General features: G+C 49.7%; 12 protein-coding genes across 12 annotated transcripts in view; 6 read left to right on the plus strand and 6 right to left on the minus strand.

Moving 5' to 3' along the window:
- The window catches only part of F5B22DRAFT_627871 (kinase-like protein), a 3,422-nt gene extending 2,659 nt beyond the window's left edge, over positions 1-763 (minus strand). Inside the window, exons 1-2 of the mRNA XM_047976363.1 lie at positions 272-763; positions 112-215 (exon numbers count right to left, since the gene is read on the minus strand). Coding sequence (XP_047825710.1) covers positions 112-215; positions 272-595 — 428 coding nt within the window. The 5' untranslated portion in view covers positions 596-763. The remainder of the gene's footprint in view (positions 1-111; positions 216-271) is intronic.
- Positions 761-2,702, plus strand: F5B22DRAFT_627872 (uncharacterized protein). The gene is made up of 2 exons (XM_047976364.1): positions 761-1,092; positions 1,150-2,702. Exons 1-2 carry the CDS (start codon positions 1,040-1,042, stop codon positions 2,675-2,677), a joined length of 1,581 nt encoding a protein of 526 aa, XP_047825711.1. The 5' UTR covers positions 761-1,039; the 3' UTR covers positions 2,678-2,702.
- A 745-nt stretch (positions 2,703-3,447) lies between these two features.
- F5B22DRAFT_525715 (uncharacterized protein) lies at positions 3,448-6,097 on the plus strand. Its single transcript, XM_047972668.1, has 4 exons — positions 3,448-3,731; positions 3,812-3,899; positions 3,968-5,637; positions 5,835-6,097. Exons 2-3 carry the CDS (start codon positions 3,849-3,851, stop codon positions 5,591-5,593), a joined length of 1,677 nt encoding a protein of 558 aa, XP_047825712.1. The 5' UTR covers positions 3,448-3,731; positions 3,812-3,848; the 3' UTR covers positions 5,594-5,637; positions 5,835-6,097.
- On the plus strand, positions 5,999-7,824 carry F5B22DRAFT_525690 (uncharacterized protein). Its single transcript, XM_047972667.1, has 3 exons — positions 5,999-7,076; positions 7,163-7,260; positions 7,329-7,824. The coding sequence occupies exons 1-3, from the start codon at positions 6,404-6,406 to the stop codon at positions 7,590-7,592; spliced, it is 1,035 nt and encodes a 344-aa protein (XP_047825713.1). The 5' UTR covers positions 5,999-6,403; the 3' UTR covers positions 7,593-7,824.
- A 283-nt stretch (positions 7,825-8,107) lies between these two features.
- On the minus strand, positions 8,108-8,950 carry F5B22DRAFT_651734 (oxygen-insensitive NADPH nitroreductase family protein; the record flags this gene model as incomplete). Its single annotated transcript, XM_047979511.1, has 1 exon — positions 8,108-8,950. The coding sequence occupies one exon, from the start codon at positions 8,948-8,950 to the stop codon at positions 8,108-8,110; it is 843 nt and encodes a 280-aa protein (XP_047825714.1).
- Positions 8,951-10,558: 1,608 nt separating this feature from the next.
- Positions 10,559-12,576, plus strand: F5B22DRAFT_627879 (uncharacterized protein). The gene is made up of 2 exons (XM_047976365.1): positions 10,559-11,632; positions 11,710-12,576. Exons 1-2 carry the CDS (start codon positions 11,228-11,230, stop codon positions 12,400-12,402), a joined length of 1,098 nt encoding a protein of 365 aa, XP_047825715.1. The 5' UTR covers positions 10,559-11,227; the 3' UTR covers positions 12,403-12,576.
- A 1,583-nt stretch (positions 12,577-14,159) lies between these two features.
- On the plus strand, positions 14,160-15,311 carry F5B22DRAFT_525756 (uncharacterized protein). Its single transcript, XM_047972669.1, has one exon. The coding sequence runs from the start codon at positions 14,315-14,317 to the stop codon at positions 15,131-15,133; it is 819 nt and encodes a 272-aa protein (XP_047825716.1). The 5' UTR covers positions 14,160-14,314; the 3' UTR covers positions 15,134-15,311.
- A 145-nt stretch (positions 15,312-15,456) lies between these two features.
- Positions 15,457-16,065, minus strand: F5B22DRAFT_651737 (Mss4-like protein; the record flags this gene model as incomplete). Its single annotated transcript, XM_047979512.1, has 2 exons — positions 15,457-15,876; positions 15,955-16,065. 2 exons carry the CDS (start codon positions 16,063-16,065, stop codon positions 15,457-15,459), a joined length of 531 nt encoding a protein of 176 aa, XP_047825717.1.
- Positions 16,066-16,478: 413 nt separating this feature from the next.
- F5B22DRAFT_627883 (uncharacterized protein) lies at positions 16,479-17,821 on the minus strand. The gene has a single exon (XM_047976366.1). It carries the CDS (start codon positions 17,579-17,581, stop codon positions 16,853-16,855), a length of 729 nt encoding a protein of 242 aa, XP_047825718.1. The 5' UTR covers positions 17,582-17,821; the 3' UTR covers positions 16,479-16,852.
- Positions 17,822-18,042: 221 nt separating this feature from the next.
- F5B22DRAFT_525796 (serine/threonine protein kinase) lies at positions 18,043-21,061 on the minus strand. The gene is made up of 4 exons (XM_047972670.1): positions 20,198-21,061; positions 19,629-20,129; positions 19,086-19,562; positions 18,043-19,031 (listed from the first exon to the last, which is right to left on the minus strand). Exons 1-4 carry the CDS (start codon positions 20,824-20,826, stop codon positions 18,737-18,739), a joined length of 1,902 nt encoding a protein of 633 aa, XP_047825719.1. The 5' UTR covers positions 20,827-21,061; the 3' UTR covers positions 18,043-18,736.
- Positions 21,062-22,778: 1,717 nt separating this feature from the next.
- F5B22DRAFT_525880 (mitochondrial import inner membrane translocase subunit Tim54) lies at positions 22,779-24,605 on the plus strand. The gene has a single exon (XM_047972672.1). The coding sequence runs from the start codon at positions 23,049-23,051 to the stop codon at positions 24,399-24,401; it is 1,353 nt and encodes a 450-aa protein (XP_047825720.1). The 5' UTR covers positions 22,779-23,048; the 3' UTR covers positions 24,402-24,605.
- On the minus strand, positions 24,606-25,494 carry F5B22DRAFT_525879 (uncharacterized protein). Its single transcript, XM_047972671.1, has 2 exons — positions 25,159-25,494; positions 24,606-25,059 (listed from the first exon to the last, which is right to left on the minus strand). The coding sequence occupies exons 1-2, from the start codon at positions 25,458-25,460 to the stop codon at positions 24,810-24,812; spliced, it is 552 nt and encodes a 183-aa protein (XP_047825721.1). The 5' UTR covers positions 25,461-25,494; the 3' UTR covers positions 24,606-24,809.
- Between the last annotated feature and the right edge of the window lie 1,239 nt (positions 25,495-26,733).

Raw genomic sequence — 26,733 nt, forward strand, 5'->3', positions numbered from 1 at the left:
GAAGAAGAAGAAGAAGAAGAAGAAGAAGAAGAAGAAGAAGAAGAAGAAGAAGAAGAAGAAGAAGAAGAAGAAGAAGAAGAAGAAGAAGAAGAAGACTTTGGGGAATCATACTCCATGAAACGTTTCAAGTCCCCAAGAGAGAAATACTCCATGGCAATGAAGATAGATTCGTGATTCTCAAACCAACCGTGCGAGCGGACGAAATAGGGGGCATACTATCCCAGTCAATACCTTGCATTATTGAAGATTGCAATATAGTCCATAAACCTACTTGAGACGAGGAAAATCTGATGGTGGCCTCCAGTTCTTTCATGTAATCCCATCGATGACTAGTCGCAGCCGGCTTGCTGATCTCTTTGACGGCACGCAATTGATCCGGCCATGACGGATCAGGATGCAGGCTTGACGTACGGCATCGTTCAAGCCGCACGACACCGAATTTCCCGTGTCCTATCGTTGAGTCAACTTCCCAAACCTGCTCCACTGCTGGCAGTTGACTCGAGTTAGGATTGGGAAGTATGTGTTTCTTGTGCCTAGGGAAGAACTCGGTTTCCAGTTTTGAAGCCGCCACAAGACGTGACTCGCGACTCGCCATGATGAGTGATCGAGTCGGGCAGGGCAAAGGAGATCACTTAGAGAGTTTCTTGGTAATATTATCAAAGTAGTGATCAATAGACTTGCAATAGGGAGATGCGGGCATTTGGGTGCCAATGGCGATGGTGACAGCACGGTTGTTAGGCTGTCAAGAACGCCTGACCTGCCCCGAACCAAATCAAACCTACATATTGCTTGACGGAAATACCCTGGTTTTATTAGGACGCTTGCTGAATAGGTACAGCGCCACGTTTGAAGGCGCCCCAATTGGCGATTTCGCTATCAACGTCAGCCGCAGAAGACCCTGCAGCGCTTAGGTACACAGCCCCCTTTCATACCAAGATAACATTGCTACGCGAACGAATAGCTTAGAAACAGTTGGCGTCAGTTCTCATTTAAAGCCAATTTTTACCTAAAGCAATTAAAGTCGTGTACGCGTGCGGATATGTCTGGTGAGCTAGCACTGGCCGTCCTGGGGTTGGTCGAAGGTTCTATTAAGTCCGTACCAACAACTCTCGATGTTTGATCTTGATCCTAACACATTCTGTCTTCTAGGTTGGTGCGCAAGATCAAATCAACATGCCAGTCGTACCGGGAGGCCGACGAAGGGGTAAAAGAAAGATTTGTGCTTCTCGAGTCTCTTTGGATCAAGGTTGAGATGCAATTAGAATTCTTGGCTAAGATATCTAGCCACCTCACTGATGACTTGGTGCAAAGTCAACTTAACCTCCTTCAAAGACTCAAGGGAAGACTAGCGCAAGCTGCGTCGCAGCTCGAAGCTGTTGACCCGAGGAGTATTGAAAATAAGGGGAAGGCGGCTGATGTTCTGCGGAAGTGGAAGTTTGCACTTGTCAAGAGCAGTCTCGATGAGCTTATGGGCGAGCTGGAGGCTTGGCAGCAACGATTCGATCCATCCTGGTATCTCATGATTCTTATCAGCGGCAAGGTTTTGGACAACGCGCTCGTCGAGTCAGCTGACAGTGATTTGGCACAATCGGATCTAGATTCAAACCCCTTAAACAAGATGCTCGCTATCCGCTCAACTTTAAACCCGGGTTTGAAACCACAGAGCAAGACACACGTCAATCTCAGTCACGATGGGCTCAAAGGAGCACAAGAGTCAGCCATTTCGTTTTCAGCGGCCAGAACAGTTGTGAGAGCTGGGTCGACTAACTTGCTGGTTGTGGAACGGGTATCATGTCCTTCTGGAATGACATCCCAAATGAAGATTGATGTCGGAAACCTAGCTAAGAAGCTCCAAAACGTGGATCCTACCACATTCGGGCTCCTCCGTTGTAAAGGAATCCTTAAGCACCACGACGCTTTGAACAAGTTATCGGCCATTGACGTCGTATATACCACCCCTCTGAACTGTCAGCAACCTCAAACTCTACGCCATCATCTTTCGCAACAGAAGCCCGTTAGTCTCAGCATGATCATGCGAATCGCGAAGCAGCTAGTCCGATCTGTTCATTACGTTCACACTTGTGGTTTCGTGCATAAGAATATCAGGCCCGAGAACATCCTCATCTTCCCAGGCAGCAATAATGGATCATTGGGAGAGAGCTTCCTGATCGGTTTCACTGAGTTCCGCAACGCCAACTTCCAGACCAATCTATACGGAGATGCGGCGTGGCACCGAAATATCTATCGCCACCCTCAAAGACAAGGCCCCTTTGTGCTGGACAGATACGTTATGCAGCACGATATTTACAGCATTGGGGTTTGTCTTTTGGAGATTGCACTTTGGCGATCTTTCGTGTGGTACCCGGCGCCCGATGGCAGCGCGACTCCAGTACCCAGCATGGGTCTTGGCTTTGCCTGTGACGATAAAGACTTTGAAACCACGCAGCTGACTAGCAAGCGGCGAATCAAGGAGCAACTAGTGAGATTGGCTGAAGAAGAACTTCCACCACGCGTTGGGGATACTTACATGAGCATCGTTGTAGATTGTATGAAGTGCTTAGACCCAGATAGTGAGAAATTCGGCGACATCAAGGGACTTGCGGACGAGGATGGGATAGTGGTGGGCGTCAAATACGTAGAACATATCTTAGGCCGGATTATGGAGATATCAGTATAAAAATAATCATATTATCATGCCAGTGGATATCAAGAGATAACAGCTTCGGAAGTGCATCCCATCGCGCTGTATCATAGTCATATTTGCCATAAGTATCATGCTGCATTGTGGTCTATGGGGTCAGTCACGGGGTCTCTGAGGGCCATGGCCACAACTAATCGTAACCCAAATCTGTCCAGGTAAAGAGCCCTACTGCTTCAACTGGTGTCCTCAGCTTGGCGTAACAATGGCTGTGTTCGATCATTCGACTGCGTTATAACAAGCAGTATGTTGCGTAACCACGTCGCTAAGATATTCGCTTGTAAACTTTGATACCTCGTGATCACGACATAGGAGTCGGAAGGCTTCTTCACCCAGATCGCTTCAAGCATACCGTATTGGAGCATCGATATATGATCTAGAAATGTTTGAATAGCACGACGCTGGATGAACCCACGCGCGCGGTAGATACAAGCATCATTCACGGCCAAGTTGCCCACAGGGCGAAGAACGCCGGGCTTAGTAATTTGCGAATTCTATCAAAGTAGCGCGTTCACCCGAAGAGCGATCAGACCTGTTCAAACTTCTATTGACTTAAAAGAAGAGTCGCAATATCAGCGGTGCCCTCACAGTCACATGGAGCTGGGACACGCCGAGCTCATTGGCCTAGGGCATTTAGCGGCGAATATATGGCTAGTAGTAGGTAGGTAACTATTAGTGTGCTAACCTTCTGGAACAGGCGATTGATACGCTAACCTAAACACCCTGAGATGCAATCGTTATTTAAGCTTCTAGGTTAGTTGAGTAGGTACCTCTTTCATAAGAACATCGTCGAGCTGCAAACGTACTGTAATCACGTAGACCTGTTGAATTGGTGGGTAATTCGCTCTAGCTTAGGCCTGAGCACGATCTCAAGTCAGGGAACGTAGGTGACCTGCCTAGTCCCCCTGGTTTCTCGGCGACAGTGGGATTCCCTTGGCTAATGCTGATGGATGATGCCGTACTTCCGTCTCACCAACCTTAGACTAATAACGGCGGGGTGGATCTCGTGGGAGCGTGAGAAAACAAGTGATCGGTAAGCTCACAATTGAAGCAAAGTGGCCTTTCTGCCATCACTGTAAGACCATCTCGATCAATCAAGAAACTGATTGTTAGTCTTTACTCTGTTCACCACGTCTGAACTAAGCATGTCATGGTGACGCGGACGGTGAGCAGACTCGCCCGCCTGCCGGGACACCGCGCGGTAAGCAAATCCCAAATCGTGTTACGATACCATTCTCGACAGAACAGTGCTAAGCTCTCAGGGTCCAGTCTCGGGCGAGAGTGCCGCGAAATGCAGACAGCGCATCGCCATCGAATTCTTTATTAGCAGCAGCCGCTGATACCGCATCTGATGAGCCGTCCTCTCGTGGTCCGCGTTGCAACGGGAGGAGAGGGCCCGACGAGGAAGAAAGTGACACGAGACCAGGCTGGCGCTCAGCATTCCAAAAATTGATTGAGGGCAGCGCAACTGCCTTCGGGTCAATTCTAGTTCTCGGGCTAGCTGGTTATTCCTACCATGCGTACTACAAGGCGCATGTGCTGCGCAAGATGGAAAATGCGTTCGCTGTTGGGTATTCGAGCGTAGAGCTGGCAGCATTGAGTCGCCATGTCAGCGCGACCATCCCGCATTCCAACCTCACAGCTGCAGACTTTGAGGAGAATGACTGGGTGCCGCGATCAGAGCAGGCCATCATCGATAGCATTGTCGACGGCACTATCAAGGGACAGTACCATCTGATCACGGGAGAGAAGGGAACCGGCAAGACGTCCATGCTTCTCAAGGCCATGCGACAGAGTGGCGGCGAGGGTACGGCCATGCTTGAGGCCCACGGCGATCCCGAGATATTCCGCGTGAGGCTAGGCAAGGCCCTCGACTTCGAGTTCCATGAGGACTACATTGGGAGCTTGTTTAGTTTCAAGGGGCCACGCGATACGACCGCCCTGCTCGATATCGAACGCGCCTTCAACAAGATGGAGAAGATTGCACTCAAGCGCAAAGAGCAGGTTGGTAAGCCGCTCGTACTCATCATCACTGGCGCGCATCTAGTGCGCGACGATGCCGATGGTCAGGATCTGCTTGAGTTGATACAACAACGGGCCGAGCTCTGGGCCGCAAGCAACCTCGTCACCGTCATCTTTGTGAGCGACGACTACTGGACCTTGGAACGCCTCATGTGGCAAGCGACCCGCCTGCGTGTAACAACAGTGCACGATGTTCCCCGAGACACCGCTATGCAAGCACTGAGGGCCTTTCGTTTGAAAAACCACAACGAAGACGTGCCAATGCCTATCCTCGAGCAAGTGTACGAAAAGGTGGGTGGGCGTCTTAGCTTTCTTAGCCGCGTGGCCAAATCAGAGAATATGATCAAGGCATGCGACTCCATCTGTGAGCGTGAGAAGCGCTGGCTCTTAAGCCACTATTGGATCCTGGGAGCGGACCTGGACCCTGGCGGGGAAACACAGCAAGACTTGTCATCGGCTGCCATGCTTCTAGCGAAGGCTCTCGTCGACAAAGAGAAAGCGATGAGAAAAGCCGGGACTTACGATGGCCGACTACCTCAGATACCCATCCACGAAGCACAGCAGCTCATGACGAACTCGGCCTGGATCAAGGAACACGAGCACAACAACATCTTCACCATCAACTCCGACGGTATGGTCCAGGCAGATTCTGTCGCAATGCAGCATGCTATGCGCGAGATTTGCGAGCGGGAAGGTTTTGATGAGCACCTCCAAGCGACCTTGGACCGTCTAGATGAGATTGAGTCTCTGCAAAGAACCAGAGAGATCACACTGAAAGATCTACAAGAGAATGGAGAGTATCAAGCCAATATTAGCAATGGGGTTATCTCCATTAAGCTTGGTTCAGCAAAGGCAGCTGAGACCTCGAAGTGATGCCTTTGCAGGGCTTCAGCAGAACCCTGAAACAGTCCCATCAGGTAATGCAACTATTCGTAATACAATATGCATATACTATTTTTATTTCCCCCCCACGTTACCTTGAGAAATGGGCTGTCACCAAAGAGTATATTCCGTACTCCGTACAATGCGTTAAAACACCTCCAGGGTCGAGAATGTTAGCTTGATATAAGAGCCCAATATCTACTAATGCTAAATTGAGTAATACTTATAACAGCGCCCCCTCGCCAAATCCCAGCAGAGTGGTGTACTACGTACTCGTACGTCAACTAACCCGGCCCCCCGTCACTGCCCCGTCGAAGCCCGTCGAAGCCTTCCGGGCCACTGGTAATAATTGAGCCAAACCCCGGTTACAGCCCTGTTGAATCCCTGTCATTATGTCGAGTTAACATTGTACATTGTACATCCTGGAACTGAGCCACCCCAAGCATGAAAATGATTCGACCAAAGCTATTCATTGCTACGATAATCTTCAACGCTTCCACAGCCTCCATGCTCTGGTAACGGCTTATTGGCGCGATCGATGGCAAGGATTATTTGTCGCAACTCAACCAAAGCCACCCCGTTCCAAATATGATTCGAATCCTAAGTCCTCAGCTAGTATTACGTTGTATCAAGTGCGAAGCTTTATAAAATGGCAGGTTGCTCAATGCTTCTTAAGCTTTTCATGAATGGTCATTCATTTCCCTTCCAAACAATTCGTCTCGAGTTCACCTTGAAATCGCTAAGTCCAGTTCCAACTTTGAGGTTTAACCACTGTTACTAGTCTTTCATAAGGGGTTCAAGATGCGCCGCGCTTCAGTGTTGTTCGTCATTCTACAATCCGCTTCATTTCAAACGCTGAATTACCTTCTTGTGGAATACGTCGCCTTAGATAGTTTCTGGAATCGAATGAAGCAAGATCCGATGTTTCAGGAGTATGATAGGGTCTCCCAAGCCCTTTGGGATGCTAAGCACGGGAATCAGACCCGCGCGCAGACTGACAAGACCAACACTGGACAAACAGCAAGGCTTGAACTACCTGCTTCAGACTCAGATGAGACAGATGAGGGTACCTTCTCCGTCCAACCGATTATAGATGTCACCCATGACGTGGAACACCAAAGCGAAGGCCCGGAATCCAGAGCAGAGCCCGAAGTTCATTTAGCAAGCGTACCAACGCAGCAGGCAAAAGATAAAACCTGGCGCACTGCCGTCCTCGACTGTCTAAGGGTATTCTTCATCCAACTCTTTCTTGGACCTCTCTTATATGCATGGCACATATGGCTAGAAAGACTGTTTCCGACTCGACGATCGGCGCGTCAGGACAAGGTGTATACAGACGCTAAGCAGAAGGATGCCGATATCACATTCGCTGAAGACACACGCGAGGAACAGGTCATCCAAAAGTGGCTGCGACAAGGCAAAATCCGACGGGCCTCACTCAGCTGGCCCAATACCTTTGCCAAATGGGCTCTTCGTAAGTAACTACCTACTCATGCATGTCGTGCGGATTTCCCATCGCGTCCTCGGCTGGCATTACTGACTCAATATTTGATATATAAGAATGGACGATTGGGCGGTATTGGACGGACAACGCAAGAGAGTTGCTCGACGCTCTACTAAGGCGCCAATCGCTGTCGAAGTCGCTATTCATGCCTACGGTAAGTCTATCTATCCTGATGCTATCACCAGCACTCCCCAAGCATTCTAACATGCAAGGCACTACCAGACATATGTGTTTTACTGGTTCACACGACGCCTTACTGCCGCACCACTCTGCACGATGCTTTCCTTCCTGATGGTTCCTGCTTCGAAACGCCTGTCTTTCATGTCAGGCGTGACGCTGCTCTGGAATGCTTTGCTAGTGTTAATGTTGAACCTCCTAGCTCCTAGGGTCATCCAGACAGAATGGGTGCAAGGTTACCTGTTTAATATGACGGAGGAAATCAAGATTGAGTCTCAGGGCTTTGCCCATCCTCTTGACGAGCTGTGATAACTGAGCGGCGAAAGGATTGGCAAGTCTGGGAACAAGATCCATTCAACAGGCAGATTATATCACGATTACTTCTACACGGTGCGACCGACAAATAAATGAGTAGTCAGGAGATTGTTTTTGGCGCGTCATTCTTGATTTGTTGCAGAAAGGATATTCTCCTATTCAGGGTTCTTGCAAGCTATTCTGACTAATGTTAAGAACCAACTCGTCATCCACCGTATTATTCTGTCGTGTCTAGTGCCTTACGCTCGAAAGGTTTTAGTTTCCTAATCCCATCTAAGATTTTACACCGTGTATGTGCATGTACGCGTCCTTTGTAGGTGCTTACTCCATGATGCGATGCGCTCCAATCCACTGACCACCTAAGGGCCTAAATCGACATCACATAGCGTTGGCAAAGTTCAAGGAACAATGATTCTCAATTCCTATTCTCCGAAATTCGACGCAATGATAGCATATGTTCTATGGGTCTATACATTATGTGATCTTTGTTCAAATGTCAGCTCGCCATGTCAGCGCAATTTGAACCCTGTTTGTTGCAAAGCATCTTTCAACACATGGCGGCCATGTAATGACTCGACCTTTTCAATTCTCTCCGCGCTCCGATGTGTCCACGCCGGCACGCCCTCTCGTTTCTCCCCTGCATTGAAACTGGCCAGCGTGAAATCATACTCGGCCAGATTATCAGCTTGTCTACCATCGACACGCCACGTTCCTTTGTGCAGTACTTCTTTCTGCGGCAATCGCGGCTTCACTGCCGTCGGCTTAGCAGGATCAGGCCAGCCGATAGCCAGCCCAAACACAGCAATAACACGAGGCGGTAGCCTGAGCAGCTGTGCGAGCTCGAGTGGTCTGTTACGCGCAGCTCCAACGTAGCAGGTGCCAAGGCCCAGCGCCTCAGCGGCAATTGTTGCATTCTGGCCCGCTAAAGCCGCATCCAGCGACGCCATGAGGAACATGTCGGTATACTCTAGTCCTTCACCGCGCAGTTCATGTTGAGCCGAGACCTTAGTTAGGCGGTCGAGGTCAGCGCAGAAGACAAGGAACAGCGGTGCTTTGCGGATAAAGTCTTGGTTACCGCACAAGTCGGCCACTTCGTCTTTATTGCCATCGTCGAGCACGACGACACTCCACGTCTGCAGGTTGGAGGAGGTAGCTGCGCTCTGTGCGGCAGCGATGATGATCTCGAGGCTTCCTTCGGGTAACTTGTCAGGCAGGAAATGCCGTACCGATCGATGTTGAAGAAGCGTCTCTACTGTCGAATTCCTTATCGCAGCGGCAGCATGTGTGATACCTGAACTCGTCGTCGGGCCGTATCTAGCCTGAATAAGACTGGGAATGTTCGCCTCTGCCATTATGACTGGAATCGGGAGAGAAAGAAAGCGTGGAATGCCAATTACCCAACAACGCCGATGTTCCTCTCTTAATATATAAAGGTGTGCATTCAAAAGCCAAGAATATCCCAGCGCAATGTGGTCCCCATCGTAGCTCGCTGTTCGGAGGACAATTGCGCCCGATTGCGTGACCATATGAGCTGAGTAATCTTGGAGATGCTTGGCATCACCGACGAGCAGAAGTGCTGGCGCGATCGACTGCAGACTTCGGCCTCACAGCCAATAGAAACAAGACGTGCACGCCGTGTTGAAGGTTAAGCTATTCAATCTTCGCTTACATGAGACATGGTATCGACGGACCTCCGACGTTCAGAAGGCTGGTCCAATTGTATATAGAGTCAAGGCCAGCCACCAAGACCACGAAGAGATGTGAATGGCTCATAGCAGATTGTTGCATATAGCGTCAAGCCTCAGGCGTACACATCGGCGGACATACTTTATCGTACGACGAGACTTGTTCCGAATATGAATGTGTCTATCTGGAGTGTGTCAAGGTTGGAACTACCGGCTTGGGGATATGCACCTATCATAAAACTATATCTCGATAGACACATGGCCCGTTCTTGTAGGTACCTCTGGAGTCAAGACATAAGGCACGTCGTCCTGTTGTATCAAGCAAACAACCGTAGGATGGGAAGACTATACGTCAATATTTCCCGTATCGGTAAGTCAAAACTATACGTACTTTGAGTACATATGAATCAAACCATAATGAATCACATTGCAACGCTCACTTTGGCCAAACAAGCTCAAGAGCCAAATTCTGAAAGGTGTGTCAAGCCGGCTATGCGCTGCTTTCCCGGGCATGTTACATCGTTGCTTCATGTCTTGGCATGATACTCAGCGACGCATTCGATCGATGGGAAGCTGTATGAGATATTGATGCGGGGGAGGTGATGTAGCTATTTGAGCTCCCATATGCGCCAATTTAACCTTCCCGCTGTCTAAATATGCTACGCAGATCTAATGATGAACTGTATCAGAGCAGTGTAGTATTAGTATGAACACCGATTTCAAGTCATTCAGTGAAAAAAAGAATGTAGACGTTACGTCGATTTTCAGCTTGCCTGCCTGCAACCCTGTTGTGATAATGAGTACCGGATAACCAATGGCCGGCCATCCCCCTACACTGCTGGGTTGAGAAAGGAAGGTAAGAAGGCTAGAGCTACAAGAAAATAAATTCAAAATTATAAAAATAAAATAGAGAAATGATAGAAAGCAACAGTCACGGAAGTATTTGTTCTATTTTCTCCATTGTACTCTGGCTGCAGATGCATCCCTTTCCTAAAACGACGAACAGCATGCTCTTCATTAGACTGCTGTGTTTGCAACCTCGCCCCTCTTCGCCCAATTACCCCATATTCCCCAGCCACCCAGGCACTGCCAGACTATCTACGTAGGCGACTGATGAATTCAGCTAATTAGGGGTATTGGTAACCACTACAATAGCTTCCTACGCGAAAACTTGGGGGAAAAGCACGTAACTCAAGTATTGTCTCATAATGTATCCTAATACCGCAGTGTCAAGTCTAGATTCAACCGTAAAAGCCCGTCTGCGTTCCCAATGGTATTTAACAAGGGATGTCAGCAGTGAAGAACCTATCTCTTAAATTTCACATGTCGTCTAATTTCCTAAAATGGTATCAAGACTCGTTTGATGCTGGTACTCAGCTGTTTCTTGGTAATTACATAGTACAAAACGTGCAGGTGATCGCCATTGACGCTGCCTATAAAAGCTATGAGGAGTTGCTGACTACAGCTGGAAGTAATCATCTGCGCATCCGACTATTGACTACTTCTTCAGCCATTTTGAATTTGCGACACATACGTTATGAATGACCTCTTGCCTTGAGGCATTGGGCATATCTGAGAAGCATACTTCTGCGGCGTAACTCGCGCTAAACTCGGCAGCCAAGAACTCACCTTATACGGCTGAAATGTCACGATCGAAATTGTCAAGTCATAGCGGACCACAGGAACGCATCGGCCGGGTCAACGATTAGAGATGCCGAGCCCAAAGTTGAACTTAGTTGTTGTCAGCAATATCGCTGGCGTGAGATTCATGAGCGACCAGGATGCAAGGATGGTTGTATTGTTTTGCTCGAACTGAAAAATGGTGTCAACTGTCGAAGTTGCTGATAACCTATGTATAAATTGCCTCTCCTCGTCGCATCATCTCGAGGCAGTTGACCGCAAGTCGACATCATATCACCACCTTCAGTTAGTAACCGCGCAACCATGACACCGCCTTCGAGTTTCTTTGCCTTCCTGGCACTCTGCTCAGCCAAAGTGCTTGCGAACCCTACTGCTGCTCTTCTTGGAGACTTGCTTGACATAGTTTCTCTAGATGTAGCGCCACTGATCACTGAAGTTGTGACGACGACTTATCCGGCATCCACGCCAACGACGTATACCACGTCCACCTACGATACTTCGTGCCAATGCCATTATTCGACCATATTCTGGTGGACTCCCCATCCTCACCATTCTTACGACCCCCACCCGTACCCAACGACATCGTCTTCGGCACCAGGTCCTACCACTGTTACCGTGACTGAAACCACAACAGTCCCAACCACGACTACTGTTACAGCTACTGCAACAGTGACAGAACCATGTACTCCGACACTTACTTGCGACAAGGTTAGTATCTCATCTGCTCTAACTGCATTTGTATCATGCACTATAGATGGAATATGAGCTGACCCTTCGCGTATTAGTATGGTTATCTTATTCAAGCTGTCACCTTATACCAAGTTGATCTTTCCACGGGTGACGTGACTGTGGTGAAAGACCACCTAGGCGATGACACAACGATCAACGCCATGGCGTACAACACCCTAGACAATTTCTTGTATGCAAGGCAGAGAGGCAACAACGAGCTCATCCGAATCTCATCTGACGGCACGACCGAAGTCGTCACTACGTTCCCAGATAACAACAATGTTAATATTGGCGACATCGACACAGATGGAAATTACTGGTATGCAGGCGGCGACTCATGGTATCAGATCGATCTGAGGCCCGGTTCAGCGACTTACGGCACCTTGATCGACAGTGGCAAAGTCGACAATCTTGGCTTGAGCATCGCCGACTGGGCATACCTGCCCGTCGGGGGTCCCTACCTGTACTCCGCCGCCCACAACACTACAGCCGGTGGCGGTACCACGCTCATACGATTCAGTCTTGACACGAAGAAATACGAGGTCGTGCAGCGCTATCCCAATATTGGCGGACATACCTGGGGAGCCATGTATGCCATCAACAACGGTACCTTGTACGCCAGTGACAACACGAATGGTGAGATCTGGGCATTCCCGATTGAAGGGGGTAGCAGGCCGTACTTGGCTTCGCAGGGGCCAATCTCTGGCCAAAATGATGGGGCTCGCTGTGTCTTGAATTTGGACGTGTGAGATTTCGTAGGCAGTTGACATTCATTCGTCGTATAGGATCGGATAATGAGGTGATGATGGAGACGAGTTGCAAGGAATTTTATTACTGGGCTTCTCATTTCACTTCTCACGGGTTGAAAATAGCCTGGTTAATGTATTTAATGTATAATTTGACAACATATCAAAATGTAAACGGTTTTCGTCAAAAACACTCAGCACCTATATCAGTGCCATACAGATTCAGTGCCTGAATCCTATAACTCATAGCTTTCCTAAGGATTGTATGAGTCAGATGAGACTGAGCTCGGCGCTTGAGTTGTCTTACGCATGCTTAGGGCCATTCATTTCGACGCCCAATTTGTTACATGTACTGAATACGCCGTACACCTTGTACATGCTATTCACCGGTCTCGTTTGTGCACCCAATAGAAACAAAGTATGCGACATTTAAGTCTTCGCTTAAATGAGACATGATTATGACGGACCCCGAATGTTAGGTAGGCTTGTTCAGTTGTATGTAAACCCAATTCCAAGCCCTGCTATCGGCCTTTATTATACGACTGGCGTTCTTTTATGGATACCTTGACCTATGTGGAGGTGGATCCTGTATTCTGTTTTAAAATAGAGTCTCGGCTCGTATCGCATCACTGTTCCTTGTGGCCATGGCGATTATCAATGGATCTCACGTACTCTAAGAGCGGTAGACATTTTGAGACAGTATATTGTTACTGCATTTGGGGTGAGCGTTAAGTACATCTTAATAGACTTGTGTTCATCACACAGCTCATATTCAAAGTACGCATCGGCCTAGGCAATGAGACATGTCTCATAAAGTCCATGGCGCAACAGCGTAAGATCACCTCTGAGATGCCAACAATTTGTCTTTACGGACCCGACTGTACAAAAAATAAAGGACTCTTACGACTGCTACATTAACTTCAGGATGGACATGTTCTACTTTCGTAGGTTTGGCATAAGTTCATCAGTGAGGACGTTGCGATACTGGGGTAAATGTGAAAGCAGTAGACCATAAAAATAGTAGCAGGTGAGCCGAGTTGGGGTCTCGCCTCAATCCTAGAATGTTTCATGGTTAGCGCGCGGCATGTGACTAGCACAATGCCAGGTAATATTTATCATAAGCTACGAGCCACTTCCCACAATCGTTTCTGACTCCAAACGCCACGTTCCTTGATCCTTGTTATCTGATGAAGAGGGCTCGTGACAACGTATTTCAACCCCACGGACACCCCACATTCAACTCACACCCCTCCTGCAAGATAGCCGGATCTTACCATCATGTCAGGGCCAATAGCCCGGCTCCCATGTCGCGTGGCCCGTCACGGATCTAAATATGACTCTCCCGAGGCCGCGGCACACGCTGCAGAATGTGGGGCCGTTGCAACGGGTGACTGAACCTCGAGGCATAGTGACGTGAAACCTCTGGCTAAGTCATGGCACGGTCAACAGCTGTGCCATGTCCGACAAGCCCTCCCGTTCCACCGTTCAAACGATGTAGAGGACATGGCAATGGCCGTGTATAAGCGATTCCCTCGGTCCAGAAAGCGAACTGAGAATATGTTATGAAGTCGCGGTGCTATTTGTGCAGCGTCGCCCGTCGGCATGCCATGGGCTAAGCCATGGCCTATCGTGGAACTATATCTGACACTCTGATCTAAATCGGTGTTGTAGACTCAGACGCAGCGAGATCCTAAGCTTGCGGCATAGAAATGGCCTCAAGTATTTAAATGGAAGACTGGCAATCCATGGACGATCTGATCTGCAGACCATTCCAAGAACAAGATCACTTGATTCGAGAGCACACATACATATACACTTGCAGCCCACTGATCGCCCGTACTTAACGGAGAACGAATAATTAGGTACACTTTACTTAATTTTCTCATAGCTGGCTGCCTCCTCTTCGCATCCAGCCATGGAAGCTACTCCTAACGCGTATTCGCCTCTTCTCACAACGGGATCCAAGCTCCCAGAGGGCTCAAAGAACTCACAGTCACCCGAAGCCGCAACGGGGACGATAACACTCAAGACTCTACAGACAAATCCATCGTTTATGAACCAACCACGGCCCCGGAAGGCCGAAACGTTCCAGTCCTGGGGCGCACCCGCCGGCCTCCCCATCCCAAGCAACAATAACGAGAACCTCCTCATCTTCCGCAAAGCGCTGGGGATCAATCTACAACGCGATGTCGCAGACTCGAACGGGACCCTGGAAGAAGGCCGCAAGAAAGCCATCGGCATCTACCGCAGCGTGATCGAGACGCAGACGCGCATGCTGATACAGCACGCCCTGCTCACGGCGTTTCTGTACCTCGTGTACTTCGCGCAGATCATCATCGGCGCAGCGCTCACGGCCCTCGGCTCCTCGGCCGCCCGCTTCGAAACGACCATTACCATCCTTGGGGCGTTCAATACCGTTCTCGCCGGAGTTCTCGCGTTGATCAAGGGCTCCGGTCAGCCACAGAAGCTCGGCAAGGACCGCGTCGGATATCGCAGGCTTCAGGACTGGATCGAGGAGACGGAGGCGCTACTTGCCGTGGGTGTCATCGGGCGTAATAGAAAGGAAGTCGGACTCCTTGTCGAGAGCGCGTTCAAGCGGTATAATGCCGCGAAGGCGAGCGAAGAGAACAATGACCCAGACTTTTACGTGTACCACCCGCAAGAACCGATTGGTAACCGCCCGAGTGATGATGGAGGTGCTCATTATGGCAATGACCATGAGGCTACTAAATAAGACGGAGTCAGGTAGGAAGAGGCACAGAGGGGGGCATAGATAAAGATAGAAAGCAACGTGTGATCAGTACACTTAGAGATAGCTTGCATGCCCATAGCCTGATTCACATTAATATACATGGTTGATATTAATGCGGAAGCCTTTTCATCTTGGCGGACGACTTTCAATAGCCCGTCCCACCCATTTCCTGACTCACAACCGCCAGTCCAGAGTTCCTAGTAATTGAGGCTGGCTTCGTTTTAGAGCTGATCAAGCTTATATCTTGAAATCTGACATCATAGCTACTACTAGCCATGGACCTTTCCCTTACGCTTCATTGATCATTAATCATTCTTCGCGCACCTCTGCCCCCTCCCATGCAAATATTCCATCCTATCTTTACTCGTGACTCCGGGGATCTCATTATCGCACCAGACGTGGCAACCCGCACCACTCGCAAGCGCGCGCCCAAAGCCCTCCTTTGGCACCGTGGTCCCATCAGCGCCCTCGCCGAACAGGAAAAGCGGATCAATGCATCCGACAGCGATATACATCTCTGTCGGCCCCGGGCTTACGCGGCGCCAATACAAGAAACTGCCGCAAGTGGTGCAGATGCCGCGCTCGGCTGTGGGCGTAGTCTGATAGCGCGACAGCGAGTTGGCGTCCGCGCTGGTCCAGCGGAATGCCGAGTGTAGGACATGGTGCGTGGGCAGGAAAAAAGAGCCCGTGTTCCTGCGGCATTGGGTGCATTGGCAGGTGAAAGACTACGCATACATGCAAAGTTTAGCACTGCTGATAGCGCAGAGAAATATATGACGTCGGCCGAGTTAGAGGGGGCTTACATTCTTGTCGAAGTCATGATTCTCGGGGAAGTCGATTCTGTATCTCAACGACCCGCATAGACAACCGCCAGTGACATACTTAGGCTTAGGAAACTCGTTTGAAGATGCCATTTTCTATATGTTTTGCTTAAGTATGTTTTTCTTTCTACTTGCTTAATCGAGCCTTCTCAGAAAACTCACGAGCTGTTTGAAATTTGACCCATCCTAATATAATATTCAAATCCTCATCTATCAGCATATACCCCATGCCCTTTACGCCCTTCGCCTCAGCCTAGGGCGTTAACAATCATAAAAGAAAGACATACATAGTAAGTAACTAGGGACGGTAATGACGATACCAATTGAGACTACTGTTACCGTTTAGGGATTAGACGACTCATAAGAAGCGAAGCGGTTTGGGGTACATACCTGGGTAGCCAATCGGGTTTGACCGTTGGAGCACCCAGATAACATGTTACATGTTAAGGCACCACGCCGTCTTTCAAGAGAGTGAGGTATGTGGCCTTAAGGTCTTTGACAGTCTTCACCTAAGCAAAGCAGGAATACCGGTAACTCCTCAAAAGCAGCATTACATAGGGGGCTGCTCACGTCATGGGTGCCATCTTGTAGGTATTAGCGGATTACATGTTGGCAGAATCATTACTGCTTATAATAATGCCACTTCAGTAAAACAGTCAAGCTTTATACCGACACGGCTCTTTTTGTTTAAATCTTAATTCATCGTGTCTCTCAATTATCAGGGTATATAATGATATTACATTTGATGTTTTGGGTGCCAATGTTCATGCCCAGGCAGTCTGTTTATTTTTGGTCTGCCACGCATCATCATCTTCCAGTAAGTGCAATGGCCTGCACCGCCATTGACGAGTCCTTCATCCTTCCTCTCCCGACCAGACCCCTACCGCCCCGGTAACCCAGGTACACCGACATATCTCTCCTCACGCTCAGTCAAGAACATGACCTGGACCCAGAACTCCTTTAAGTCAGCGTCCCACCAGGTCCAGTAGCGGTCGCCTGTGCGATCTATCTCCCTCGCCTGCAGCTTGAAGCCGCACGTCTCGTAGGGCTCGGCAGCGACGAGCATGTACTGGTAGTTCTTGTCGGGGGGGTCGTCGACGTGCTGTTCGAAGGCGCTCATGAAGCGTACCTTGGGGACGATATTCTGACCGATCTCGGGGTACTGCAGCTGGAAGAGCAGGCCCTGTTGGCGCGTAACCTGATCGCGGATCTTGGTGATCCTGTAGCCGGGGCGGCCGATCTTGACCGTGTTCTTGCGTACAAGGCCGGCGCCGAAGCCGGCGCCCACAACGCCGACGGGCAGACCGGTGTTGGGGTCGATCTGTCCCTTGCCCTCCTTCTGTTCGCGGGCGGCGCGCCGTGCCAGATTGGTCTGGTGCTTCTTGCCCTGGGTGTGGGCGAGGTAGGAGCCGTCATTCTGGTGGACCGTCAGACACAACTTGCACTCGAAGCTGCCGACGTGGTTCTTGAAAAAGTAGGGGTCTTTGTCGAGATCGATGGTCTCGAGGGCAAGCTTGCGCAAGCGCTCGCGACGGTCGGCATTCGTGGCACTATGCGATGCGACGCCACCACCGCCGAACTTTGAGCCAGCGCGATTCTGGAAATCCATGGCGTTCGCAGTGCTGGTCTTCTCGTGTCTGTTTAGATTCTTTACTCTTCCCTTAGTCGTATATTCCCTCGACGCGTCGTTCGTCGGCAAAAGATGGATAAAGGATTGGCGGAAAACTCTTGCGGAGAACTTGTAGTATACAATATACCGATATATCAACAGAGACGTGGGTATCGCAGGGTCGAGAGAATGCGGTGAAAGGAAGATGAAGAAAATTGTTGATTGGGGTTGAGCTCGCGAGCGTTGGCCGTACTAGGTAGGTATTTGCCTAGGTAAGAACTTGCCTACCTACCTACCTACATAGGTACCTAAGGTACCTACACGCCTACTGCTCTGGAGAAAGGCGGGGCGCTTCATTAGAGGTACCTACGTAAAGGTGCCCAGGTACTTGAAGTATGTAAGCATAGGTAGGTATTTACACCCATAACATGCCTTTCAACTAAGTTATGCCTTTATGCTTTATATAAATCCTCTATATAATTATTTAATGCTACATTAGATGTCCAAGTACCGAGCCGTATAGTGTGGATAAGTTGGTCTCCTTATTTACATGTGATAATGACTGTGAGAGCGTAGCTGAATAGGCATTCATCTGGCTCACTTTCTACAGGCCAACAAAAAAAAGAGGTTTCAATATACCACGCACTATCTATAAGGCCGATGTGAGCTCACAATATGCTAAATGGCTATCTATATCTGAAGTTCTAGGTATATATACCCATCCCTCTTGCTGTATCTCTGTATATATGCGTCCAAGGCTTATCATATTTTCCTTCTCCAGTCATAGGTATGCCGTCAATTCGGCACTTGGCATTGAAATGTTTTCTCTCTGAAGGGCGTCTCACACTCGACTACCCTCTCACCTCAAAATATTCGCCGCCTGACACATAATGTAATTAAGACATCGGTAAAGGGAGCGGCACGGGGTAGGTATGGGGCTGTACCATAAGGCTGACATGCTAAAAGCCAAGTTAACATCACATGCAGTCGAATGTACGTCTACCAAATGCTAAAGGCACAACCGTGGCCACGAAACGCTACCACGAATGAGGGTTGCCCGCACCTACTAACCCGCCGCACCCGATTCTCTCCACCCGCTTACTCTGAAACCCGAGCTTGTCTCTTGTCTGGATAATGTGCATGCACATCTACTGCTCAGCTAAAGCTATCGAACCGCTTAAACGTGTACCCGATAAAGGGCAGACTCATTTCCGGCGTCTCCGCAATCTGCTTAGCCGACGCCTGCGCCTGCTCAATTAATGTCTTGTTCTCGATTTGCTCAATCTCCCCTATCGGGAAATACCGGACATCGACGGCCGAGTCCAACTTCGGTTCGAACGGTGCGTGGACTTGGCGCAATGTGTCAAAGTTGACGCCCCGGAAGAAGACGTGGTTCTTGAGTTCATGGGCTCCACCGCGCCCAAGCCGATTCTCGGTATTGCAAACGAGGCTAAGCATACACTTGGTTAGCTGGTGTGGTTCGGGGCCAAGGAGTGCAACTTGCCTTCTGATGAAGTGCTCTGCCTCGACGCTTAGTGGATCGAGATCCGGAGGGAAATAGAGCGTCTGTCTCCAGTTCACAATTTTCCGGTACGTGTCGTGACTGTCTTCAGCACAGAAAGGCGGCCAGCCCACCAGACATTCGTACATGATGGTTCCTAGCGACCACCAATCGCAGTCGAACGAGTATCCGTGACCTGTAAAGATCTCGGGGGCGATGTAGTCCGGTGTCCCTACCGTCGAATACGCCTTCATTCGTCGTGAGCGTCTCCAATCATTTATATCCTTGCGGTTGCTGACTGTCAAGTTTATTTGGTCGAAGGCGATCGAATTGCGATCTCTTGGCTGGTTTGATTTCTGCCCTAACATATTTTGATAATACGTATTATCATGCTTTTTCTGGAAGCCCGTGGACAAACCGAAGTCTGTTAACTTGATATGCCCATATCTATCCAGAAGGATGTTATCGGGCTTGATGTCCCTGAGCAGGTGGTCAGTCCAGGCAGAATACTGGTGGGATGTTAGTGGGATAGATTTCTAGACGTACCGGTGGACAAAGTTTAGCTTATGGACGTATTCAATCGCTAAAATGATCTCTGCCATATAAAATCGAGTGATGTCTTCGTTAAAGACCTCATACTTTATCAGCATGGTCATTAAATCACCGCCAGGCAGAAACTCCATCAGCATGTAGAGGAAATTGGCGTCCTGGAACGACGTAAATAGCTTGACGACCCAGGGACTGTCCGACTCGGCCAAGATATCTCGCTCCGCCCGGACGTGGGCGAGCTGCTCCTTCTTGAACATTTCCGTCTTGATAAGGGATTTCATGGCAAACACTTGGCCATCGAATTTCTTCTGAACTAGCTTGACCTCGCCGAAAGCACCTTTTCCAATGATCTTGATGGTCTCATAATTCTCTGGCTTGTCTTTGGTTCGCAAGAAGCGCAGATATTTCCCCTCCTTCTTGCCGGCACTCTGCCAGAGCTGTGCCCTCCTGGCTGGTGATTGGTTAGGCTCCTGAAGTCTTCGCTCCAGCTCGAGCTGTCTGTAATGCATACTGGTTAGTAGAAGCCATTTATCGGAGAGGGCGGTCCACACGGAGCCAATGGTCACCTTATATTGCGCTCACGGGCTAGTTTGACACTATCCGTGAAAAATGCGACTGCTTGTGCGTCACTTTTTACTCCTTTGCTATTAGTATTTTGACTATATTGCTTTGAATTTCTCACGGGAGCTTTTTGGAACGCAGTCTGTCGCGTGGGCATGGGGTCGGCAGGATAGCCGTAACTAGGTTTCTGCCCGGCAAAACCGGCAGTCCGAGGACGCGGCTGAGTGGGTGAGCTTGAGCGGGCATCGTAGGCATTCGCCCTCGCAGCGCCTCCCAGGTTCTGGTGAGAGAGCTGGTGAGCGAGGCCAATATTGGGGTCGTTCGTGCCAGGCCGGGGTTGATACCCACCAGGCTGGGGGGAGTAATCAACGACTCCATGAGAGGTGTACTGAGGCTGGTACTGGCTCTGAGCGAAGTAGCCGTTGCCTGGCGCATAGCCACCAGTATACTGCTGCGTTGGCTGGGCTGACGGGGCACCAAGCTGCTGCTGCTGCTGTTGCTGCTGCTGCTGGTGCATGGGATCGGGAAAGACAGGCTGCGGGAACGTTGAGGGCGTGGTAGGATATGTACGGTCAGAGGGAACAAGCCGCTCGTTGTTGTTGCCGAAATTTAGGTGTAGACGATTGGAATCCATGTTTGAATACTGAAGTCAGGCTGATGTGTCCAATTTGACAATAGCACACGCTACACGTCTCTAACCGTTGTAGAAGGGGATTCACAATGATTATCAACTACCTGAATGCTCCCAAGTCTGGCCGCAAAGATGGACACAGGAGCCGACGTACAAAGGCAAGCCGTGAGAAATGAGGTTCTTCGATGGTGGGGTCGGCCAAGAGATATTGGTCAGGATAGCGGTCACCAGTTGTGTACACTCTTCACGACACTTGAGGATCGAGATTGGGGCTTAGCCCAACCGATTGACTCGGCTGGCTGTCTCGAATACGAATCTGGCGCGCAAGAGTGTCAATAAAGCACTTGTCAATACTAAATAGTGTATGATGGGTGCACCAATAAGCCTAGGCGCGGGGAATAGGAGGGTAATGATAGTACGTGATAGGATGTCTCAAGGAGTCGAGGGCTGGGACGAAATCAGAGATGCATGCGGGCACCCATGTGTACTCAAGACAAGAAAATTACACAGATGGATCTCTCATTAGACTCACATCTCTAGCAGACGCACACCAGCAACAAGACGGGGAGGCACTTGGAGAGCGTCGTCGTCGTTGTCGTTTGTCGTTTGTCGTCGCAGCACACAAGGTCGAGAGGAGGCAGACGACGACAATGGCGACGGTGGCAATGATAACGACGAGGGCGAGGAGTGTCACGCTTTGTAATGCAAGGTAGGTAAAGATGGCGAGGGTGAAAACTGACAGCAATCAACACGAGAAGGTGAATTGGGTGGACAATTGGGCGGACGATCGAAACATGGAATCGCTAGAAAGCTGGAACGGACTGTGCCGTCTTTGGCTTGGGGTGGGGATTTCAGGTTGACCCCTGAAGCAAAAGGAGGGCCGAGGGGAAGGGGGAAGGGGGTAGGCGTGCTGTGGAGGGGTCTCCGGCTACCTAAGTAGGTACACCCTACATACACCCTACATACCTAAGCAAATACCTAGCGCAGCACTTCGGCGACCTAGGTAGTCCACCCCATTAGTTACCTACCATAGAGGTAGGTACCTAGGTACTGTTTCCATGATACATATACATAGCCGCCAGCATATCCCCAAAAACATACAGAACGTAGGTTGATGTACTAGTAGCTAGGTAGCAATTCCTGTAGGAGAGTTATGGAGGCATGTCTGCATATACACCTATGTAGGTAGGTAGCTCTGGTACCTACATAGGTATTCGCATGACCACAGCATTGTGCCAAGTTGAGGGCACCCCTACTACCTAACCTTGGCGAGATATCGATACTCGGGCCAATCACGGGTAAGTTGCAACTACCTACTAGTACTGTAGGTACTGGTAGGTTACTTGTAGTAAAGATATTGTCCGTGTATGGATAATACCTAGGTATTTCAGAAAGCGATGATGCTGCAAGGGAAGAAGAGCTAGAAACTGAATGATTCAAAGGTAAAGAAAACCCATCGTGGTTTTAGCATGCCTACCTACATACTTACCTCCCTACACGCTTTCTTCGAAGACTCTGCGTCACCTCGCTTAAATAACCATAAAACTCTACAGTATGTTTCTCCATCCTGCCTGTGCAGCTACCAACACAAACATGAAGGAACACACATCCATCACTTATCATCACTTATCATTATGTGTCTAGGACCCGTCTCGGACCCAGGCATGGGCTACCTACCTAGGTAGAATGTTAAAGGAAGATCTTGAGTGACACGTCCAGTAGGCACACCCGCAGGGCCATACCACAACCGACATCCCTTGGTCTAGCAGAGTCTGGCTGGAGTACAGATGCCAGTGCACATTCTATCTACTATTTGCATTCCTATCACCAAGTCTGATCAAGATTGCTACGGATCGCAATCTAATAGCAAACAAGGTGAGTGTTGATGATTAGGTAATTCGAAGAGTGGACCTCCCATGAGCACTATTAGGTATTGTTGGGTACCTGGTACCTATCTCGCCTGCCCCTATGGACTAGGTATGTACCTAGGTAGATAGATTAGGTAGGTAAGTACTGTAAGTGCTTAGGTAACACCTAATCGATAGCAGATAACGAGGATGGACCCCAGAGCCTTGGAAATTTCCAACCTACCCGCCAGTATCGACGAGATAGCGAGGATACCTAGGCCTCTCCAAGGCACGCTGCGGCACGACATAGCCCACCCCATTGCGAAGTGACGGCAAGGAGTGCACCTGGGTCCGGACCGGTCCATTCACGACTGCAACATGGCTGACCCAAAGCCCTCTCCAGCGACCGGAGCAGCGACTGGAACACCCTACAAGGCACCGACGCCGAACCCGGCCCTGCGGATGATGGGCCTCCCGAACCTGCCCAGGAAGCTACCGTCGCGCAACTGGCTCATCTTCTGGACCCTTTCCCTGTCTTTCTCAGCAGCCATCATCTACGACAAGCGGGAAAAGAAGCGGGCAACAGCGCGGTGGGCAAGGGCCGTATCGCATATCGCCAAGGAGCCCATGGCCACGTCCAGCGAGATGCCCCGCAAGCTGACCATCTTCCTCGAGAGCCCTCCTACCGACGGGTTGCGCGTTGCCCAAGACCACTTCACCGAGTACGTCAAGCCCGTCCTAGCCGCCTCGGGCCTGGACTGGGAATTTGTGCAGGGACGCAGTGAAGGAGATGTGCGCGCTGCTGTAGCCGAGCGTATACGTCGCTCCCGAGACCCCGAAGCCGCCGCTACCGCTGGTGTCCAGACACAAGACGAGGTCGTGAACCAGGTAAGGAGGAGGAATGGCATACCCGAGTACACCGGCATGAGAGGTGATATTGTTATCGGACGACACACCTGGAAAGAATACGTACGAGGCTTACATGAAGGTTGGCTGGGACCATTAACCGCCCCTGTCCCAGCCATCCCCGATCCCCTCCCGGTCCATTCTACAACAACGGAGGCGACGAAAGAAGAAGTAGGAGGCGAAGAGAAGGAGAAGCACGAAGAAACCAGGCCAGAGGAAGCAAAGAAACCCGAACGGCCACCACAACCGCCGCCTTATAACACGCCAGCCAACTACCCCAGCTCCCCCACCCCCCTGCTCATACCCGCCGAGCTCTCCCCATCTGCCCCAGTGCAGTTCCCTCACATTCTCGGCTTCTCCAACACATTTACTCGGTTAGGACGCTTCCTGAACCGCCGATATTTGGCCGACGATATTGGTCGCGAAGTCGCCGCCGTCTGTCTCGCCACGGCGCGAGAATTCCGGGAAAAGACCACTCCCGGTACTGCCGATTCCGAGCCCGAGCAGGTAACAGCACTAGCTTGGGAAGAGAAAGATTGGCCCAAGTCAGTTTGGAAGGAGACCGAGGAAGTAGCCGCGAACGAAAAGGAGAATCCTTCCACCCCACCCGCCGAGAAGATCTGGACAAACTCTATCATTCTAGACCCACGCATCAGTATGCGTATGCGTCGTTTTGAGCTTCGCCCCGAAGACGAGGCCCGTGCCCGTGCCATTGTCGTGCCCGAAGAGGAGGTTGAGGGCTTTATCAAAGGTAGCTTACGGAGTCTGTGGCGCTGGGCTATAGCTCCCAACTCGCGGCCACAGCCCGTTGTCACCGAAGAGTGAACATTGGTAGGGACAAGTAATACTAGGTATGTTCCAATCCGATGAGAGCCACAACCTAGCCAACGTCCAACATAACCTCTCGAAATACGTTTCACTCTTGTATTATTACGAATGTACTTCCGTATGACAAGATACCAGATTTATAAAAAAGGCTAGAGGAGGCACGTTCGCGTCTATATATGTATTTATGCGTGTACATCAGTTAGAAGGGGTATCGGTGTCTGTAAATTATCTCCAACGGATATACCATTGTACATACTTATGCCCATATCCTATCTCAAGAGGGTTTTGAGGCGAACAAATCTCCAAGATAACGTATAACAACACTCCGCGGCTGTGCAGAGTTCGAGGAAAAGAAGATTTACATGCATTTGTGTGCAACCTTGATGTGACCGGGTGCAATGAGATTCACCCGGATGCCCCATTTCCGCACACTGATTGCCATGCTGTGCATGAGCCCCAGAAGGCCCGACTTCGTCGAAGCAAAGCCCACTTGGTTTGGGTCACTCTGTTGTGCCCGGAAGGTCCCGATGGGAGGATGCACGGACCGGCATTGTCGTCGTTGATGTGTGACGCACTTTTGCCCTCTTCTAGCTTCATATAGGGCAAACACGCCTGTGAGACGGCGAATGGTACTGTTAAGTTGGTCTCCAAGTAGCTACATGTAGGTTAGCCAACGGTCCACGAGCCGTGCAAGCAACCGCCGTCTGTCATCTCAGTCCTTTGATGCTATGGCTTGGGCAGGTGATTGACATACGCCTGCCACTGTGACATCGTGTCGAAATCATCCATTGATCTGTTATCACTCCATCTAGGCGATGCGATACCACCATTATTTATAAGAACCGAGATGCGGCTGTTTTGACATGGCGACGGATATCTTCGACATCGCGTAGATTGCAGATAGATGACTGGAGCACACCCTTGCCGAAATATTTCTTCAAATTGTATCCCAGTTGTGTGCGTCAGCTCATTTTCGTCAATAATATCAAAGATATAGACAAGACAGCGCCCAATCCCACGGGCACCACCACTAATGAGCGTGGTCTTCACTGACATGATAAGTTGTATGATTACTAAAATTTGCTCATCCATGGTAGAACAGAGTTGCCTGAATGATAAAGGAATGAAGATGGATGCGGTAGACGATGCTGCGATAAGGCCAAATCCATGACAGCCACTACTGGCATCGCAATGCGTCAACAAATACCGGAGTGCTGTTTTAATCACATCCAAAGGCAAGCTATTCTGATTCGTATTATGCCTATCTTATATTTATGAACAGCAATGTGCTGACTAGCTTCAGCATAGCCAAAATAAGCTCCATACAAATGAGATTCTGATGGATGATCACAAACACCAATAGTAACCCAAGAACCAGTCCACAAGGAGGCCAGATGTTCCTCAGGACTTCCCGGAAGCGCGAACTCTCGAACATTCACAAACGGCGCCGTTAGACGTTCGAAGTCTAACAGTTATTATATAGCCGCACCTACGTTCAACACGAACTTTGCATGAGCTCGGCTATGACACCATCGCCCCTGAAGCATTTCACTTCGGTTCGATCCGAAACTACTCGCAAAGACCCTTTATAAAGTCTACATCCATATATTTCTAGACTAAGACTGGGCATACCGATTATCCAATCTTAACCTGGATACTATTCGAAAGTCCGCCCTTGTATAGTATCAACAGTCTAGTTTTGTGTCGTTCCTCCGGTTGGTTCAAACCCGAGTCACATGTAATTGGGATGTAGTAATGGAAAGCAAAAAGATACTACTGATGAGATAATCAGTTTGTATGGTCATATCAAATCAAGTCCTGTCTCTCCGTATAACAAACATGAGATCCTGCCGCCATGTCAGTAATATGATTCGAGATCTATGTACAGCTTCAGAAAGAGCTCGCGAATACCTCTAGTCGCTGCTGTACCTGATCCCCCGGCGCATGCGTCTAACGAAATCTTGACAAGCTGATTCTATCGATTCTGAAGTGTAACGATGTTCTTCATCGGGTTAGCGAAAGTAATGGGAGGGTAGCTAAGCAGCACCGTAGGCATTTTGATCCGATCATGCGCCCAATTTAGTACGACGTACCTGCTCGACCGAATTCTTTGCAATATACTTGTAGATCTTCACGGGGCGGCCTTGTCCCATTCTAACCGCTCGGCCGATAACCTGTTCTTCAACGAACGGGTTCCACTGCGGTTAGACTATGTGTACTTGATCGGCGACTATTAGGGTCAGCCTACAACAACCAAACTAGTCAGTCCCGTAACAACAAAAAAAAAACTCAAAATAAACCGTTATTATTCAGATATGACCTACGGCAC

This window comes from Xylaria bambusicola (genome assembly GCF_022495145.1).
Source record: "Xylaria bambusicola strain CBS 139988 unplaced genomic scaffold F5B22scaffold_73, whole genome shotgun sequence".
NCBI classification, from domain to species: domain Eukaryota; kingdom Fungi; phylum Ascomycota; class Sordariomycetes; order Xylariales; family Xylariaceae; genus Xylaria; species Xylaria bambusicola.

Bases quoted from the DNA above. Each gene is read 5' to 3' on its own strand.
- F5B22DRAFT_627879 (XM_047976365.1), top strand. From the start codon at position 11,228: ATGACACCGCCTTCGAGTTTCTTTGCCTTCCTGGCACTCTGCTCAGCC. The intron at 11,633-11,709 runs GTTAGTATCTCA...TTCGCGTATTAG, and splicing joins CGACACTTACTTGCGACAAG to TATGGTTATCTTATTCAAGC.
- F5B22DRAFT_525796 (XM_047972670.1), bottom strand. From the start codon at position 20,826: ATGGATTCCAATCGTCTACACCTAAATTTCGGCAACAACAACGAGCGG. The intron at 20,130-20,197 runs GTGACCATTGGC...TATGCATTACAG, and splicing joins GCCCGTGAGCGCAATATAAG to ACAGCTCGAGCTGGAGCGAA. The intron at 19,563-19,628 runs GTACGTCTAGAA...CCACCTGCTCAG, and splicing joins AAGCTAAACTTTGTCCACCG to GGACATCAAGCCCGATAACA.
- F5B22DRAFT_525756 (XM_047972669.1), top strand. From the start codon at position 14,315: ATGGAAGCTACTCCTAACGCGTATTCGCCTCTTCTCACAACGGGATCC.
- F5B22DRAFT_525880 (XM_047972672.1), top strand. From the start codon at position 23,049: ATGGCTGACCCAAAGCCCTCTCCAGCGACCGGAGCAGCGACTGGAACA.
- F5B22DRAFT_525690 (XM_047972667.1), top strand. From the start codon at position 6,404: ATGCGCCGCGCTTCAGTGTTGTTCGTCATTCTACAATCCGCTTCATTT. The intron at 7,077-7,162 runs GTAAGTAACTAC...TTGATATATAAG, and splicing joins CTTTGCCAAATGGGCTCTTC to AATGGACGATTGGGCGGTAT. The intron at 7,261-7,328 runs GTAAGTCTATCT...AGGCACTACCAG, and splicing joins AGTCGCTATTCATGCCTACG to ACATATGTGTTTTACTGGTT.
- F5B22DRAFT_525715 (XM_047972668.1), top strand. From the start codon at position 3,849: ATGGTGACGCGGACGGTGAGCAGACTCGCCCGCCTGCCGGGACACCGC. The intron at 3,900-3,967 runs GTAAGCAAATCC...CTCAGGGTCCAG, and splicing joins GCCTGCCGGGACACCGCGCG to TCTCGGGCGAGAGTGCCGCG.
- F5B22DRAFT_627883 (XM_047976366.1), bottom strand. From the start codon at position 17,581: ATGGATTTCCAGAATCGCGCTGGCTCAAAGTTCGGCGGTGGTGGCGTC.
- F5B22DRAFT_525879 (XM_047972671.1), bottom strand. From the start codon at position 25,460: ATGTCAGTGAAGACCACGCTCATTAGTGGTGGTGCCCGTGGGATTGGG. The intron at 25,060-25,158 runs GTATGTCAATCA...ACCTACATGTAG, and splicing joins ACGATGTCACAGTGGCAGGC to CTACTTGGAGACCAACTTAA.
- F5B22DRAFT_627872 (XM_047976364.1), top strand. From the start codon at position 1,040: ATGTCTGGTGAGCTAGCACTGGCCGTCCTGGGGTTGGTCGAAGGTTCT. The intron at 1,093-1,149 runs GTCCGTACCAAC...TCTGTCTTCTAG, and splicing joins TTGGTCGAAGGTTCTATTAA to GTTGGTGCGCAAGATCAAAT.